This window comes from Ranitomeya variabilis, chromosome 5, assembly GCF_051348905.1.
Source record: "Ranitomeya variabilis isolate aRanVar5 chromosome 5, aRanVar5.hap1, whole genome shotgun sequence".
NCBI lineage: Eukaryota > Metazoa > Chordata > Amphibia > Anura > Dendrobatidae > Ranitomeya > Ranitomeya variabilis.
The window spans coordinates 431,333,889-431,352,097 of record NC_135236.1 but is presented as its reverse complement, the minus strand read 5'-3'; the positions used below and the strand labels follow the sequence as shown (position 1 = coordinate 431,352,097).

At 43.1% G+C, this 18,209-nt stretch overlaps 1 protein-coding gene across 1 annotated transcript in view; it reads right to left on the bottom strand.

Moving 5' to 3' along the window:
* TRHDE (thyrotropin releasing hormone degrading enzyme) overlaps nucleotides 1-18,209 on the bottom strand; it is a 1,510,236-nt gene that overhangs the window by 14,769 nt on the left and 1,477,258 nt on the right. Inside the window, exon 17 of the mRNA XM_077265293.1 lies at nucleotides 10,881-11,021. Within this exon, the coding sequence (XP_077121408.1) occupies nucleotides 10,881-11,021 (141 nt within the window). The remainder of the gene's footprint in view (nucleotides 1-10,880; nucleotides 11,022-18,209) is intronic.

Genomic DNA, 18,209 nt, shown 5'->3' with positions numbered 1-18,209 from the left:
AAGCTACACCGCCTTTTACCTAAGTACTATTTTTTAACGGCATCTAGCCCAGGAAATCCTTTTGGGTCTAGTAGCAATTTCTGCTACTCAGCAGAGTACCCCACCCATGAAGCAACCAACACCGCCTGTTGATCTAATTACTAATTTTTAACTGCATCTAGCCCAGGAAATCGTTGTGTACCTAATAGCATTATGTGCTACTCAGCAGAGTACCCCACCCATGAAGCAAGCTTCACCGCCTGTTTACCTAAGTACTATTTGCTAACGGCATCTGGCCCAGGAAATCCTTTTGGGCCTAGTAGCAATTTCTGCTACTCAGCAGAGTACCCCACCCATGAAGCAAGCTACACCACCTTCTTCCTTTCTCAGTCTAACCCCTCGGCTCTGGGATGTCCACTCTCCCTCCAGCTCTCTCCTTCTCACAGGTGGACTACCACATGTATTCACACTGTGGTGATGTCACGGGAAACTTAGGTGTCACGGGAAACTTAGGTAGGCAAGAGCTAATAACCCGGGCCCCTGCGATTTCCCTCAAATCTGGGAAACCCTGACTGACCCTCTCCCAGAGTTTACACTGATGGTGTGCATGTCTGGGCCTCCATCCTCACCCTGTCTCCTGTTACAACCACTGGCTGAAACCACCACCCACCACCCAGTGAAGAGACCACTAACCAATACCCACAGTTAGCACAGACAAGGATAACGGAAAAAATACACCACGCCACAGTCACTCAGGAATACACAATAAGCGCACAGGGCAAAACAAATACAAATATAGGAAGGAGGAAAATATGACAAAGGGAAATATACACCACCAGATACGATACTCCTTCTCCTAGACCACCACTCCAGACCGAGATAACCAAGCACAAGACAGAGGCTATAATCGGCGACGCCCAATGTTCAGAAGAACAATTTAAAGGCAGTGGGCATGACCCAGCTTCCAATCTGAGCACCAGCTAAATTAACCCCGGACCAGCTAGATAAAATCTAGCCGACGCCACTGAGCGCATAGTGGACAAAAGCGGAATTACCGCTGTCTGTCGAACGCCCTAGTATGAACAGCGTCCGACATGACAGGTGAATCTTTTGGGCCCAGGTATAAGAAGTCATCAAGGTAATGGATAATATGTGCCACCTTAGAAACGTCCATGATGACACATTCGAGGAAGCAACTAAACGCCTCAAATAGTGAGCAGGATATGGAGCACCCCATGGGCAAACAACGATCTATGTAGTATGCTCCTTCACAGAAGTAGCCCAATGGGAGCACACTATTCGGAGGCACAGGTAGTAACCAGAACGCCCCCTCAATGTCTGTTTTGGCCATTAGGGTGGCCCTTCCCAACTTCTTGACCCGCCTTATTGCCTCGTCAAAGAGGTACAGTACATAGTACTGTATTTGGTTCCGCGTTGATGTTGTCATTTACTGACCTGCCCCTTGGATATGACAAATGTTGGATTAGTCTGAATGTATTGGGTTCCTTTTTTGGTACAACTCCCAACGGGGGTACCACTATGTCTTCTAATGAAAGTGTTCTGAATGGACCCGCCGCCATTCTACCAAAATATATTTATTTTTTATTTATTTTTTTAACAATGTCTGGGTGTTGGTAGGGTGATTTTAGATTTTTACTCCAGCCTTTCTTGATTTTAGAAGGGCATGACATGCCTATATCTGTCACACTGCAGCGCTGAAACATGCAAACATGAAACATGAAAACTAAACTGCATTACTGCACTAGAAATATGAAAAATGAGAGCGTTTAGCGCATAAAAATGGCCAATTTTATGTGTACCTGGTAGCCACTTTACGACATCTCTCATGTACCAGGTCCTACGCTTTCACAGGTACCCATTCAGATGGAGATGTTTATTCTCAACGAGGAAAGGAAAGCGTAGGACCTGGTACACGAGAGATGCTGTAAAGTGGCTACCAGGTACACATAAAATTGCCCATTTTTATGCGCTAAACGCTCTCATTTTTCATATTTCTAGTGCAGTAATGCAGCTCAGTTTTCATGTTTCATGTTTGCATGTTTCAGTGCTGCAGTGTGCTGCCTTATTTACTTGACTATATATGAGTTGGTTACTCTAGGTTCAGCACCTGTTCACACTTAGTCTATGTTTGGATGTGACGGTCAGTTTTTTGAAATGCCTATATCTGTGTCTCCTGCTCCTTTTACTCCTCCACCTCTTTTCTTTTCGCATGACTATATGTAGTTGTGACTTTTCCGTGTGTTTGTTGTGTCTTCTGAGCAGTTTGTCAGCTTTTGGACACCTTTTAATGTGTTTTCTATGTGTTTTCTATGTGTTTGTATGTGTTTGTGTTTGCCTGCCATTGGTTTCAATGGGGTTCGACGGTGTTCGTCAAACATTTGACGAACATTCGTCGAACACACCCCAGTTCGATGAACAGAACCAAACTCGAACACTAGGGGGGTGGCTCAACACTAGTCCTTTCTTCCCCATTGATCATAATCCTTGTGCACTATCTTTCTCACAGTCATCATTCCCTACAACAAGCTGGGACATAACAGTGGAGAGTGAGAATTGTCAAAGTCTGGAGCAACTTTGTAGTCAGAAGTGGTTCTAACTCTTTAGATACCTTGATCAATAGCAATAGCAGCATGTTAAGAGTATTGATAGAGGGAAGGAGTTCCTACTGTCACCAAACAGGCTTCCTGCAATGAACAAGGTGCTGATGCTTTGTTATGTCAACTGGAGGTCTAACAATGACTTCCTGGTCAGCTCCAAACAGTATCTATATATATAAGAGGCATCATGATTAGTCGCTAATCCCGCCCCCTGCACAGAAGCACTGCCCCCACCACATCACCACACATAATCCCGCCCCCACCCCTTTACCACACAATCCCGCACCCACCACATTACCACACACAATCCCGCCCGCACCACATTACCTCACACAATCCGCACCACATCACCACACACAATCCCACTCCCCCACCACATTACCACACATAATCCTGCCCCCCACCATATTATCACACATAATCCTGCCCCCCACCACATCACCACATGTAATCCCGCCCCCCACCACATTACCACAGATAATCCCGCCCCCCACCACATTACCACACATAATCCCCCCACCACATCACCACACATAATCCTGCCCCCCCACCACATTACCACAGATAATCCCGCCCCCCACCACATTGCCACACATAATCCTCCCCCCCTCATTACCACACATAATCCCACCCCCACCACATTACCACACATAATCCCGCCCCCTCACCACATCACCACACATAATCCTGCCCCCCACATTACCACACATAATCCCGCCCCCCACCACATTACCACAGATAATCCCACCCCGCCACAACATTACCACACATAATCCCGCCCCCCACATTACCACACAAGGCTCCGTCCCCACACATTGCCACACGAGGCTCTGTCCCCACACATTACCACACGAGGCTCCGTCCCCACACATTACCACACGAGGCTCCGTCCCCGCACATTACCACACGAGGCTCTGTTCCCCACATTACCACACGAGGCTCCGTCCTCACACATTACCACATCAGGCTCCGCCCCCCACATTGCCACATGCAACACTTCCTTTCTATGTAATTCAACCACTTCAGCCAAGGTAAACGTACATTTAATTGCATCCGCATTCTCCCAAACAAAATGAGCCAAGAAGAGTCGCCAGGTCCATCTCACAGGCCGCAGGAAAATCCGGACAAAGATGCAGTAGCTGATCGACAACAACAATATCGACTAAATTGTAGGATTGGTTATCAACAACGAACACCTGAGAAGATTGATAAGGACAGAGAGAGATATCACAAGGTTTATATCAACCGAGTGACAGAAAGAAGGGAAGCTGATATACAGCTAGTATATTTATAATAAAGCAGACTCAATATTGTGGCAGGTATAACAGTAATATATTTAGAAGAGCCTGTAAAGGGTATAAATTGCCTACAACGTCCACCTATCATAAATCTTAATACTTTATTGTTCAATATTAAAACTAAATCAGATTTCTCGTAGCTGCAGGTTTAAATAAACAGAGAAAAGCCTTCTTAGTAATACTTAATCAATATTTGTATAATTCTTATATATGATATGTAGATGCAATGGTATATGTAGTATTGTAGTGGTGGTCTGCAGACTCTACCACCTTCATATCAATTTGTATGATAACTGAAATAAAATGTTAACAGAAATATAATTACCTCAATATATTTAATTTTATTGGAGTTATCCTACAAATTACTATGTAGATAATGGATTTTGCAGATCACAACCACAATACTACACATAACTTTGCATCTACGTATGATAGTTTGTCAAGATCAACTACATAGATTGCAAGAAACTGAAAAAATGATAGTGTGATGAGGGAGAAGCCAATCTGCTAAACATCTTATTTTCTCTAGTATTTATACAAGTAAATAGCATAACAGACATGATCAGGGATTCTAGATATTCTCCATTAAATGTCACCTGCTTACAGCAGCTGAAAGTATGGGTCTTACTTAAAATCATTAAAGCGGTCAAATCCCTCAGCATGGTTGGCATACACCCCCAAGTACTGAAGGGATTAAGTACCATGAAAGATAGACCATTATGTTTAATATTCACAGATTCAATAACAACAGGGTCTGTGCCACAGGACTAGCTCTGTTATGATCCTAGTGGCAAGGATCGCAAGTAGGACTAGCTAAGTAACTAAACTGACTACAAACTCTGGGGAAGTGGTAACTGAATTGACCGCAACCTGATCCTATCCGCAAACAACTATAGGCAGCCGTGGAACGTGAACTGAAAATCCTAGACGTCTCTTCACGGCCTGAGAAACTGACTATTCCTAGAGGGAACGAAAGTCCTCACTTGCCTCAGTGAAATGACCCCCAAGATATAGAATAGCCCCCCACAAATATTAATGGTGAGTTAAGGGGAAAGCACAAACGCAGAGATGAAATTAGATTTAGCAAATGAGGCCCGCTAACACTAGAAAGCAGAAAATAGAAAGGGAACTGTGCGGTCAATTAAAAACTCTATTCAAAATATCCACGCAGAGATCGCTCGAGCCCGCGCACCAACTAACGGTGCGGGGGAAGCAACTCTGTACCCCAGAGCAAACCAGCAGAAGAAATCACATATTAGCAAGCTGGACTAAACTCATCATACACAGAAATCATATTGCAGACTGATGAGCAAAAAATAATTAAACAGAACTTAGCTTCTCCTGAAGAGACTGAAACCAAAGATAATCAGGAGTAATCAGAATAGCACTGAGTACATTGACAGCCGGCAACAAGTGGAAGTGAAACAGAGCTAAATAGGAAACTCCCAAGTGAATAACGAGGCAGCTGATCAGCCACAGACCCACAGGATAACAAACAAAGCCACCAGGGGGAGCCCAAAACAAAAGTCACACAATACCACCTGTGACCACAAGAGGGAGCCTGAAAACAGAGTTCACAACATAGCTCATGGCAAATGTGGTGGCAATAATCAAAAAGGGGACAAAATCAGAGCCTTAAAATTACAGGCCAGTACGTTTAACCTCTACTGTGGGTAAAATCCTTTGAGGGTTTCCTAAGATATGCTATCTTTTAGTATCTCAATAAGACTAACCTTACGACACAGTATTGGCATGGTTTTATGAGGGAAATTTCCTGTCAAACTAATCCCATTAACTTCTTTAAGGAGGTAAGTTCCAGACTCGATAAGTGAAATGCAGTGAATGTTGTCTATATGGCTTTTTCAGTGGCATTTGATATGGTGGCACACAAAAAGTTGGTATAAAAATAAGAATAATGGAACAGTGGGAAAATATGTGTAACTGGGTTAACAACAATTAATGAAACACAATCGTATTGGGTCACAGTTAACAGTGGGGTACCACAATAGACAGTGTTGGGCCATTTTCTTTTCAACATATTTATTAATAACCTTGCATGCGGCATAGAGAGTAGAATTACAATATTTTCAAATGATACTAAACTTTGAAGGGTAAACAACACAGAGGAGTGTAATCTAATATTAAAGAAGAATTTATGCAAGCTGGAAGCTTGAGGTGAGAAAAGGCAATTGAAAATTAATGCATTCCATTATTTTATTTGCCATGCAACAGCTGCCTCACACTGTTGACTAAAGTGGAGTTTGCCGTCCACCCATACACCTAAGTCTTTTTCAGTGACAGTTTTGCCCAGTTTTTTACAATTTAGCACTTAATTATACATTTTATTTCCTCTGCCCAAGTGCGTAACCTTACTTTTATCTACATTAACCCCCTTAGTGACGGAGCCAAATTTTTGAAATCTGACAAGTGTCACTTTATGTGGTAATAACTCTGGAATGCTTCAACAAATCCCAGTGATTTTGAGACTGTTTTTTCTTGACACATTATACTTTATGATAATGGTAAATTTAGGTCAATATGTTTTGTGCTTATTTATAAAAAATATCAGAAAATTTAGAAAAATGTTTAAAAAATTAGCAATTTTCAAACTTTGAATGATTATCCCTTTAATCCAGATAGTCATACCACAGCAAAACATTAATAAATAACATTTCCCTCATGTCTGCTTTGCTTTACCATTGGTAAAATGTTCTTTTATTTTGTTAGCATTTTAGGAGGTTTAAAAAGGTAGCAGTAATTTTTAATTTTTTCAAGAAAATTTACAAAATTTATTTTTTTAGGGACCTATCCATGTTTGAAGTGCCTTTAGGGGTCCCATATATTGGGAACCCCAAAAAGTGATACCATTTTAAAAACAGCATCTCCTGGCATATTGAAAATTGCAGTCAGGTAGTTTATTAACCCTTTATGTGATTTTCAGGAATTAATGCAAAGTGGCATGACAGAAATGAAAATGTGTATTTTTACCATCTAAATGCCGCTAACTTCTGAACAGATTACTACAGCAATCAGACTCCTCTAAGGCCGCTATTTGGTCATGAATTGCCATCGTAAACATCAGTACCACACAATCATGGTCTGAGGGCACCAATTGGGATAAAGAGGAATCCCCCACACTCTTTTAACCATTTATAATGATGGAGTCACTATTGGCAGCAGCATCTAAGGGGTTAAACAGATATAGCCGATGCCAACACTGATCGTGGCTGATACAGCAAATTGCCAGCTATACTGTAGAGCCAACAGCTGCGGGATTGTCACTTGTATGGGGAGGCTATTCTCTTATATCTCAGTTCAGTTAAAAGACATATTGACAGGCATTAAGGGGTTAAAAAGACATAGACTCATCCTAATGAGAACATATTTGTGCCTTTATGCAAGTCATTTGTGTGGCCACACTGAGAATACTGTGTACAACTTTGGTCTCCGATGTATAAGGCTTCTTTCACACTAGCGTCGGGCTCGGCCCGTCGCCATGCGTCGGGCCGAGGTCCCCGACGCTAGCGTTGTCCCCGCCGCACAACGGGTGCAGCGGATGCATTTTTCCAGCGCATCCGCTGCCCCATTGTGAGGTGCGGGGAAGTGCGGGGAGGTGGGGGCGGAGTTCCGGCGGAGTTCCGGCCGCGCATGCGCGGTCGGAAAAAGCGGACTGTCGTGAGCAAAAAACGTTACATGTAGCGTTTTTTGCTCCCGACGGTCCGCCACTGCACGACGCATTCGTCGCACGACAGGTGCGACGTGTAGCAATCCGTCACAATGCGTCGCTTCATGTTAATCAATGGCGAAAAAATGCATCCTGCAAACATTTTTGCAGGATGCGTTTTTTCGGAAAAACGACGCATTGTGACGGAATGCAGTTAACGCTAGTGTGAAAGTAGCCTAAAGAGTACATAGCTGAACTAGATTGGGTGCAGACAAGAGCAATCAAAGTTATTAAGCAAACTAGATTGTAGCCCGATTCTAACGCATCGGGTATTCTAGAATATGTATGAAGTTTATTTATGAAGATTTTAGAATTTAGAATAATACATTGAATACACAGGATTTGGCCGGCCGTGACCAATTAGCGAAGCGTGGTTCAAATCCTGCACCAATTCGCAGCCGGACTGCGCCTGTAGCTGATTGTTCATGGCCGGCCATGTAGTATATAACAGGTCACGTAGTATGTTGCACAGCCACGTAGTATATTGCATTGCACAGCCACCTCGTATATAGCACAGTCACATAGTATATAGCACAGCCCACGGAGTATATAGAACAGCCCATGAAGTATATAGCACAGCCAGGTAGTATATAACACAGCCCATGGAGTATATAGCACAGCCACATAGTATACAGCACAGCCCACGGACTGTATAACAGCCCACATAGCATATAACACAGCCACATAGTTTATAACAGCCCACGTAGCATATAACACAGCTCATGTAGTATATTGCACAGCCCACATATTATATTGCACAGCCCACATAGTATATAGCCCAGCCCACGCAGTACATAGCACAGCCCACATATTATATTGCACAGCCCACATATTATATTGCACAGCCCACATATTATATTGCACAGCCCACATAGTATATAGCAGCCCATGTATTATATTGCACAGCCCACATATTATTTTGCACAGCCCACGTATTATATTGCACAGCCCACATAGTATATAGCACAGCCCATGCAGTACATTGCACAGCGCACGTAGTATATTGCACAGCCTACGTAGTATATTGCACAGCCCACAAAGTATATAGCAGCCCACGTATTATATTGCACAGCCCACGTAGTATATAGCACAGCCCATGCATTATATAGCACAGCCCATGTAGTATACTGCACAGCCCATGCATTATATAGCACAGCCACATATATTGCACAGCCCACGCATTATATAGCACAGCCCACGTAGTATATTGCACAGCCCACATAGTATATAGCACAGCCCATGCAGTACATTGCACAGCGCATGTAGTATATTGCACAGCCTACGTAGTATATTGCACAGCCCACAAAGTATATAGCAGCCCACGTATTATATTGCACAGCCCACGTATTATATTGCACAGCCCACGTAGTATATAGCACAGCCCATGCATTATATAGCACAGCCCATGTAGTATACTGCACAGCCCATGCATTATATAGCACAGCCACGTATTATATTGCACAGCCCACGCATTATATAGCACAGCCCACGTAGTATATTGCACAGCCCACATAGTATATAGCACAGCCCACGCATTATATAGCACAGCCCACATAGTATATTGCACAGCCCACGTATTATATTGCACAGCCCATGTAGTATATTGCACAGCCCACGTATTATATTGCACAGCCCACATAGTATATTGCACAGCCCATGTAGTATATTGCACAGCCCACGTAGTACATAGCACAGCCCATGCAGTATATAGCAATGTGGGCACCATATCCCTGTTAAAAAAATAATTAAAATAAAAAATAGTTATATGCTCACCTTCCATTGGCCCCGCATCCAGGCGAAGCGGTTACCGACGCTCCGGTGACCTCTCCATGCATTGTGGTCTCGCGAGATGATGACGTAGCGGTCTCACGAGACCACTATGTCATCGCATTGCAGTCTCACGAGATGATGACGTAGCGGTCTCTCGAGACCACTACGTCATCATCTCGCGAGACCGCAATGCATGGAGCGGTCACCAGAGCATCGCGAAGAGCGGGGAAGGCCTATTCCTGATCCGGGGGCCGACGGACGGTGAGTATATAACGATTTTTATTTTTTTTAATTATTTTTAACATTAGATCTTTTAACTATTGATGCCGCATAGGCAGCATCAATAGTTAAAAGTTGGTCACACAAGGTTAATAGCAGCAGTAAAGGAGTGCATTACACCGCGGCATAACGCGGTCCGTTACCACTGCCATTAACTCTGTGTGAGCGCTGACTGGAGGGGATTATGGAGCAGGCACTGACTGCGGGGAGGAAGAAGCGGCCATGTTGCCACTGGACTGTGCCCATCGCTGATTGGTCGTGGGCGTTTTGCCACGACCAATCAGCGACTTGGATTTCCATGACAGACAGAGGCCGCGACCAATGAATATCCGTGACAGACAGACAGACAGAATGACAGACAGACAGACGGAAGCGACCCTTAGACAATTATATAGTAGATGGGTGGACTGCAGTACTTAACTTTGGGGTTATGTTTGGAAAAATGAGTTCTCAGGAGCAATCTTATTAATATGTACAAATATAAGAAGATACATAGATCTTTTTAATGATCTTTTTACATTTAGGGTTGTGATGGGGACAAGGGGGAATTACATCTAGAGGAGAGAAGGTTTCATTATAATACTAGATTCAGATTCTGGATGCCTTTCTTGAATAATATAATGTACCTGGTTATGAACATTAGATTCTGTGATGGGGTGTTGATCCAGGAAACTAGTCTGATTGCTGTATATGGAGTCAATAATAAAATTGTCCCTTAATATAGAACAATTAGTATATTTCCCATAGAATTTTGACATTCCTCTGGATCAACATTTTAGGCTATAGTTTGAACTTGATGGACTTACGTCTTTCTTCAACTTTAAAACTATGAAATAATACTTTATATAACATTACATCTAGGTGAGATAGTTTATCAGTAGCAGTATAGTTCTATGGGTATTACTAGGTAGTCCTCTCTCTCTGTTTATTTTAGCTTGTACCTAGGAGAAATCAGATTTTTTAGATTAGAATATCTTTTAAGTGTTAAAAATGTCTCAGAAAATTTTTCAAATCTAGAGTTGCGCAAAAAGATTCTCAGATAGTTAACGTTTGCTGGACTAGAGACCCTTCGGACTTCATCTTATCAATTTTTATCCCCATCATGTCTTTTGACTGTTAGGTTTTTGCAATATCATCATTGTTTTGTGACATGCGCATGACATTTTGCTTGATGTACTCAATAAAATGACAATCTAAATAAATACTACATACCTGGCATTTAGAATTTTCCATTTATCTCTGAAAAATTTCCAGGCTAAGTCTCTTCCATGTGGATTTCTTGCTACATGAATAATTACATCAATGGCATCTTGATCCAGTACAACTTCAGAATTTAGTGACAGGTTAAGAAGCCTTTATGGTAAATGAAGATAAATTATGTTATTTTCTCAGTAGAAAAAAATATTAATAAAGCTGTTAGCACACATGCAGTTCAATGTATTTTTGTGTGCAGTTTTTTTCCTAGGGTCTGGAGTGGGTAAGATTAGAGGGTAAAAAAATTACGTTATACCTTTGCTTTTTTTATGATCACATCTGATTTTGGCTTAGTATTTTACAATTTTTGAAAATGTTTTCTAAACACTGCCCTCTAATCGAGCTCTGATATTTTTGCTGTTTTGCTCTGTTCCCATACTTTGATTAGAAGTAGATGACAAGCTTTGATCAATCAAGTCATGTGCTGTAGAAGTATCATAATTACTATGTGTTTGGAGCCATGACGCCAATAGTCTGGCACATGACTACTGATTGACTACAGTGGTCACATAAAGATTGTGAGAACTGCCAGAGCTTGATCACAGGGAAAAAGATAAATATACATTTTTTAATTTAACTTCTGCAGCAGTTTTTTTTCATTAATGTTAGATAGTTCCATTAATTAAAACTTACCACAGTAGAACAAGGGTTGGGGATCTAATTGTATCTTTCTACAATAATGTTGTATTAACCCCTTAGTGACAGAGCCAATTTGGTACTTAATGACCGAGCCAATTTTACAATTCTGACCAGTGTCACTTTAAGAGGTTATAACTCTGGAACGCTTTATCGGATCCCGCTGATTCTGAGACTGTTTTTTCGAGACATATTGTACTTCAAGTTAGTGGTAACATTCCTTCGATATTAATTGCTATTATTTATGAAAAAAATGGAAATATGGCGAAAATTTTTAAAATTTTGCAATTTTCAAACTTTGTATTTTTATGCCCTTAAATCAGAGAGATATGTCACAAAAAATAGTTCATAAATAACATTTCCCACATGTCTACTTTACATCAGCACAATTTTGGAAACAATTTATTTTTTTGTTTGGGAGTTATAAGGGTTAAAAGTTGACCAGCAATTTCTCATTTTTACAACACCATTTTTTTTTAGGGACCACATCACCTTTGAAGTCATTTTGAGGGGTCTATATGATAGAAAATAACCAAGTGTGACACCATTCTAAAAACTGCACCCCTCAAGCTGCTCAAAACCACATTCAAGAAGTTTATTAACCCTTTACGTACTTCACAGGAACTGAAACAATGTGGAAGAAAAAAATGAACATTTAACTTTTTTTTGCAAACATTTTACTTCAGAACCATTTTTTTTAATTTTCACAAGTGTAAAAACAGAAATTTAACCACACATTTTGTTGTACAATTTTTCCTGAGTACGCCGATACCCCATATGTGGAGGTAAACCACTGTTTGGGCGCACCGCAGAGCTTGGAAGTGAAGGAGCACCGTTTGACTTTTTCAATGCAGAATTGGCTGGAATTGAGATCGGATGCCATGTCGCGTTTGGAGAGCCCCTGATGTGCCTAAACAGTGGAAACCCCCCACAAGTGATACCATTTTGGAAACTAGACCCCTTAAGGAACTTATCTAGATGTGTGGTGAGCACTTCGAACCCCCAAGTGCTTCACAGAAGTTTATAACGTAGAGCCGTGAAAATAAAAAATCACATTTTTTCTACAAAAATGATATTTTTGCCCCCAAATTTTTATTTTCACAAGGGTAACAGGAGAAATTAGACCACAAAAGTTGTTGTGAAATTTCTCCTGAGTACGTCGATACCCCATATGTGGGGTTAAACCACTGTTTGGGCGCACCGCAGAGCTTGGAAGAGAAGGAGTGTCGTTTTACTTTTTCAATGTAGAATTGGCTGGAATTGAGATCGGACGCCATGTCACGTTTGGAGAGCCGCTGATGTGCCTAAACAGTGGAGACCCCCCACAAATAACACCATTTTGGAAACTAGACCCCTTAAGGAACTTATCTAGATGTGTGGTGAGCACTTTAAACCCCCAGGTGCTTCACAGAAGTTTATAACGTAGAGCCGTGAAAATAAAAAAATCACATTTTTTCTACAAAAATGATTTTTTGCCTCCAAATTTTTATTTTACCAAGAGTAACAGGAGAAAATGGACCCCAGAAGTTGTTGTACAATTTGTCTTGAGTACGCCGACACCCCATATGTGGGGGTAAACCACTGTTTGGGCGCATGGCTGAGCTCGGAAGCAAAGGAGCGCCATTTGACTTTTCAATGCAAAATTGACTGGAATTGAGATCGGACGCCATGTCGCGTTTGGAGAGCCCCTGATGTGCCTAAACAGTAGAAACCCCCCAAAAGTGACCCCATTTTGGAAACTAGACCCCCCATGGAATTTATCTAGATGTGTAGTGAGAACTTTGAATGCCCAAGTGCATCACAGAAGTTTATAATGCAGAGTCGTGAAAATAAAAATATATTTTTTTAACAATAAAGATTTTTTAGCCCCCAAGTTTTTATTTTCACAAGGGTAACAAGAGAAATTGGACCCCAAAAGTTGTTGTCCAATTTGTCCTGAGTATGCTGGTACCCCATATGTGGGGGTAAACCACTGTTTGGGCGCACGGCAGAGCTCGGAAGGGAAGGAGCGCCATTTTGGAATGCAGACTTTGATAGAATTGTCTGCGGGCGTTATGTTGCGTTTGCAGACCCTTAATGTACCTAAACAGTAGAAACCCCCAACAAGTGACCCCATTTTGGAAAATAGACCCCCCAAGGAACTTATCTAGATATGTGGTGAGAACTTTGAATGCCCAAGTGCTTCACAGAAGTTTATAATGCAGAGTAGTGAAAATAAAAAATATTTTTTTTCCCACAAAAAAGATTTTTTTAGCCCCCAAATTTTTATTTTCACAAGGGTAACAAGAGAAATTGGACCCCAAATGTTGTTGTACAATTTCTCCTGAGTATGCTGGTACCCAATATGTGGAGTAAACCACTCTTTGGGCGCACGGCAGAGCTCGGAAGGGAAGGTGCGCCATTTTGAAATGCAGACTTTGATAGAATGGTCTGCGGGCGTTATGTTGCGTTTGCAGAGCCACTGATGTACCTAAACAGTAGAAACCCCCCAAAAGTGACCACATTTTGGAAACTAGACCCCCTAAGGAGCTTATCTAGATATGTGGTGAGAACTTTGAATGCTCAAGTGCTTCACAGAAGTTTATAATGCAGAGTAGCGAAAATAAAAAAATATTTTTTTTTCCCACAAAAAAGATTTTTAGCCCCCAAGTTTTTATTTTCACAAGGGTAACAGGAGAAATTGGACCACAAAAGTTGTTGTCCAATTTATCCCTAGTATGCTGATGCCCCATATGTGGGGGTAAACCACTGTTTGGGCGCACGGCAGAGCTCAGAAGGAAGGGAGCACCATTTGACTTTTTTAGCGCAAAATTGGCTGTCGTGTTTGGAGACCCCCTGATGTACCTAAACAGTGGAAACCCCCAAATTATAACTCCAACCCTAACTCCAACACACCCCTAACCCTAATCTCAACCCGATCCATAATCCTAATCATAACCCTAACGATAATCACAACCCTAACCCCAAAACAGCCCTAATCTCAACCCTAACCATAACCCTAATCAAAACCCTAAATTCAACATACCCCTAACCCTAATCCCAACCCTAACCCTAATCCCAACCCTAATCCCAAACGTAACACTAATCCCAACCCTAATCCAAACCCTAACCCTAATCCCAACTCTAACCCTAACTTTAGCCCCAACCCTAACTTTAGCCCCCGTCGTCACAAAAAAAGTTCAATGTAACCTTTTTTTTGTACGTCGCGTCCGCCATTTCCGCACATGCGTGGCCGTAACTCTGCCCCCTCCTCCCCAGGACATAGACTGGGCAGTGGATGCGTTGAAAAACTGCATCCGCTGCCCACGTTGTGCACAATTTTCACAACGTGCGTCGGTACGTCGGGCCGACGCATTGCGACCGCCCCGTACCGACGCAAGTGTGAAAGAAGCCTAAGGCTACATTCACACTAGCGTCGTACTCGGCCCATCGCAGTGTGTCGGGCCGACGTACCGACGCTAGCGTTGTAAGCGCCGCACAACGGGTGCAGCGGATGCTGTTTTTTGAACGCATCCGCTGCCCCATTGTGAGGTGCGGGGAGGCGGGGGCGGAGTTCCGGCCATGCATGCGCAGTCGGAAATGGCGGACGCGTCGCACAAAAAAGTTACATGTAGCTTTTTTTGTGCCGACGGTCCGCCAAAGCACGACGCATCCGTCGCACGATGGATGCGACATGTGGCAATCCGTTGCAATGTGTCGCTAATGCAAGCCAATGGAGAAAAAACGCATCCTGCAAGCACTTTTGCAGGATGCGTTTTTTCTCCAACGACGCATTGCGACAGAAGCCAAAAAACGCTAGTGTGAAAGTAGCCTAACCCTAACCCTAACCCTAGCCCTAACCCTAACCCTAAATTTAGCCCCAACCCCAACCCTAACTCTAACCCTAACCCTAACCCTAACTCTAACCCTAACCCTAACCCTAACTCTAACCCTAACCCTAACTCTAACCCTAACCCTAGCTCTAACCCTAACCCTAACCCTAACTCTAACCCTAACCCTAACCCTAACCATAATTTTAGCCCCAACTCGTCTTCTCCTGCCGGCCGGCAGATGGCAGCAGATGGCGGGCGCACTGCGCATGCGCCCGCCATTATGAAAAAGCCGGCTGGCAGGAGAAGACAGAAGAGGACCCAGGGACACCGGGTGAGTATGTTAGGGTCCCCGAATCCCCCTATTTCTCTGTCCTCTGATGTGCGATCACATCAGAGGACAGAGAATAACAGATCAATCGCTTTTTTTTTTTTTTTTTTTTGCGGTCGCCGGTAAACTGTTAATTACCGGCGATCGCAAAACAGGGGTCGGTGCAAACCGACCCCGATCATGTTCTTTGGGGTCTCGGCTAACCCCGGCAGCCGAGACCCCAAAGATCTTCTGGGTGCCGGGCGGCGGGCGCACCCAGTGCGCCCGCCATTTTTTCCCGGAAAAAAGATGGCGGCGCCCATCGGGAGCCACGAGGAGCACCGGGGGAGGTAGGTAAGTATCGAGGGGCTATTGGGGGCCATCGGGGACCACATTTCTCTGTCCTCCGATGTGCGATCACATCGGAGGACAGAGAAATTAAACGGCAAATCGCGTTTTTTTTTTTGTTGCGACCGCCGGTAAACGGTTAATTACCGGCGATCGCAACTCGGGGGTGGGTAAAACCCCCCCGAATCATGTTCTCTGGGGTCTCGGCTACCCTCGGCAACCGAGACCCCAGAGAAAATCTGACTCTGGGGGGCGCTATTCACTTTTTCCACAGCGGCCGCCGTTAAAAGGCGTATCGGCGGTCGTTAAGGGGTTAATAAAGAACTATTATGAAATATTTACAAAAAAGAAAACTCACCAAAACATGCATAAAAAAGCTTTGTGAAATTCCAGCCTAAAGCCTTCTTCATGCGTTCACAATCACAAACACACACACTTTTTCGTACTTATCTATGTGATCTTCAAAACATGTTAAAAACACTGTTTCCAGCATTTTCAGGATAGCCTAACACAGTATTTTCTAAAAACAATGTTATGTTTTCATTCTGTTTTTAAAGGGAGCCTGTCAGCACAGAACGACTATTGAGAACAAACACAAGCGCATGATGCAGTCTTGGTGTGGCCAAACAATTAAAGGGAATCTGTCACCTCATTTTGGCCCTATAAACTGCGGCAACCGACATCAGGGGCTTATCTGCAGCATTCTGTAATGCTGTACATAAGCCCCCATTGTAACCTGAAAGATAAGAAAAACAAGTTAGATTATACTCACCCAGGGGCGGTCCGATGCAGTCCAGTCCGATGGGCATCGCAGGTCCGGGTCCGGCGCCTCCCATCTTCATACAATGTCGTCATCCTCCTTGCTTCTGTTGCAGCTCCTGCACAAGTGTACTGATTTGCCCTGCTGAGGGCAGCATAAAGTACTGCAGTGTACAGACGCTGGGCCTCTCTGACCTTTCCAGGCGGCTGCGCAGAGCAGTACTTTGCTCTGCCCTCAACAGGGCAGACAAAGTACAATGGAGCCAGAGCCATTACAGGAAGCAAAGAAGAGGACGTGTGTTGTGAACTATACTTCTTGGCTCCCTCTTGTGGTGACTAGTGATTTGGCACTTGGATTGTCTTTTACCAGGTTGGTACTCACCTGCTTCGTTAGGCCTGGGGTGTTGCTATTTAAACTTCTTGGATTCTCAGTCCAGTGCCTGGCATCGTTGTAATCAGTTCATTTCTGTTTGCTCCTGTCTTCAGGTCCTGGTTCTTTGCAAGATAAGCTAAGTCTTGCTTTCTTATTTTTGATCATTTGCATTGTTTATATTTTTGTCCAGCTTGTACAAAATGTGATTCCTGATATCGCTGGAAGCTCTAGGGGGCTGATATTCTCCCCCCACACCGTTACTCGGTTTGGGGGTTCTTGGATACTCAGCGTGGATATTTTGCAGGGTTTTTTGCTGACCATATAAGTCATCTTACTATATTCTGCTATTAGTCAGTGGGCCTCTCTTTGCTAAAATCTAGTTCATTCTTACGTTTGTCTTTTCTTCTTACCTCACCGTTATTATTTGTTGGGGGCTTGTATTACTTTGGGGTCTTTTCTCTGGAGGCAAGAGAGGTCTTATTTTCCCTTATAGGGTTAGTTAGTTCTCCGGCTGGTGCGAGATGTCTAGGATCAACGTAGGCACGTTCCCCGGCTACTGTTAGTGTTTTGTGCTAGGATCAGGTATATGGTCAGCCTAGTTACCACGTCCCTATGAGCTGGTATTTATGTTTGCAGACTTTGCTGTAATCTCTGAGATTCTTTGCCATTGGAATCATAACAGTATGCCAGGCCAATGAATAGTTAATGCATTGCAGAAGTGGGATTAAAAGAAAAGGAGTTCTGAGTTTTTTTTTTTTTTTTCTTCTCCTCTTTCTTCCTTCCCCTTTTTCTCAGAGTGGCTGTAAGCTTTGCTGCAGACATGAATGTTCAGACCTTGATTACTAGTGTGGATCAGCTTGCTGCACGAGTGCAGAGCATTCAGGACTTTGTTGTTAGCAGTCCTATGTCTGAGCCTAAGATACCTATTCCTGAGCTGTTCTCTGGAGATCAATTTAAATTTAGGAATTTTAGGAATAATTGTAAATTGTTTCTATCTTTGAAACCTCGTTCGTCTGGAGATTCAGCTCAGCAAGTTAAAATTGTTATCTCCT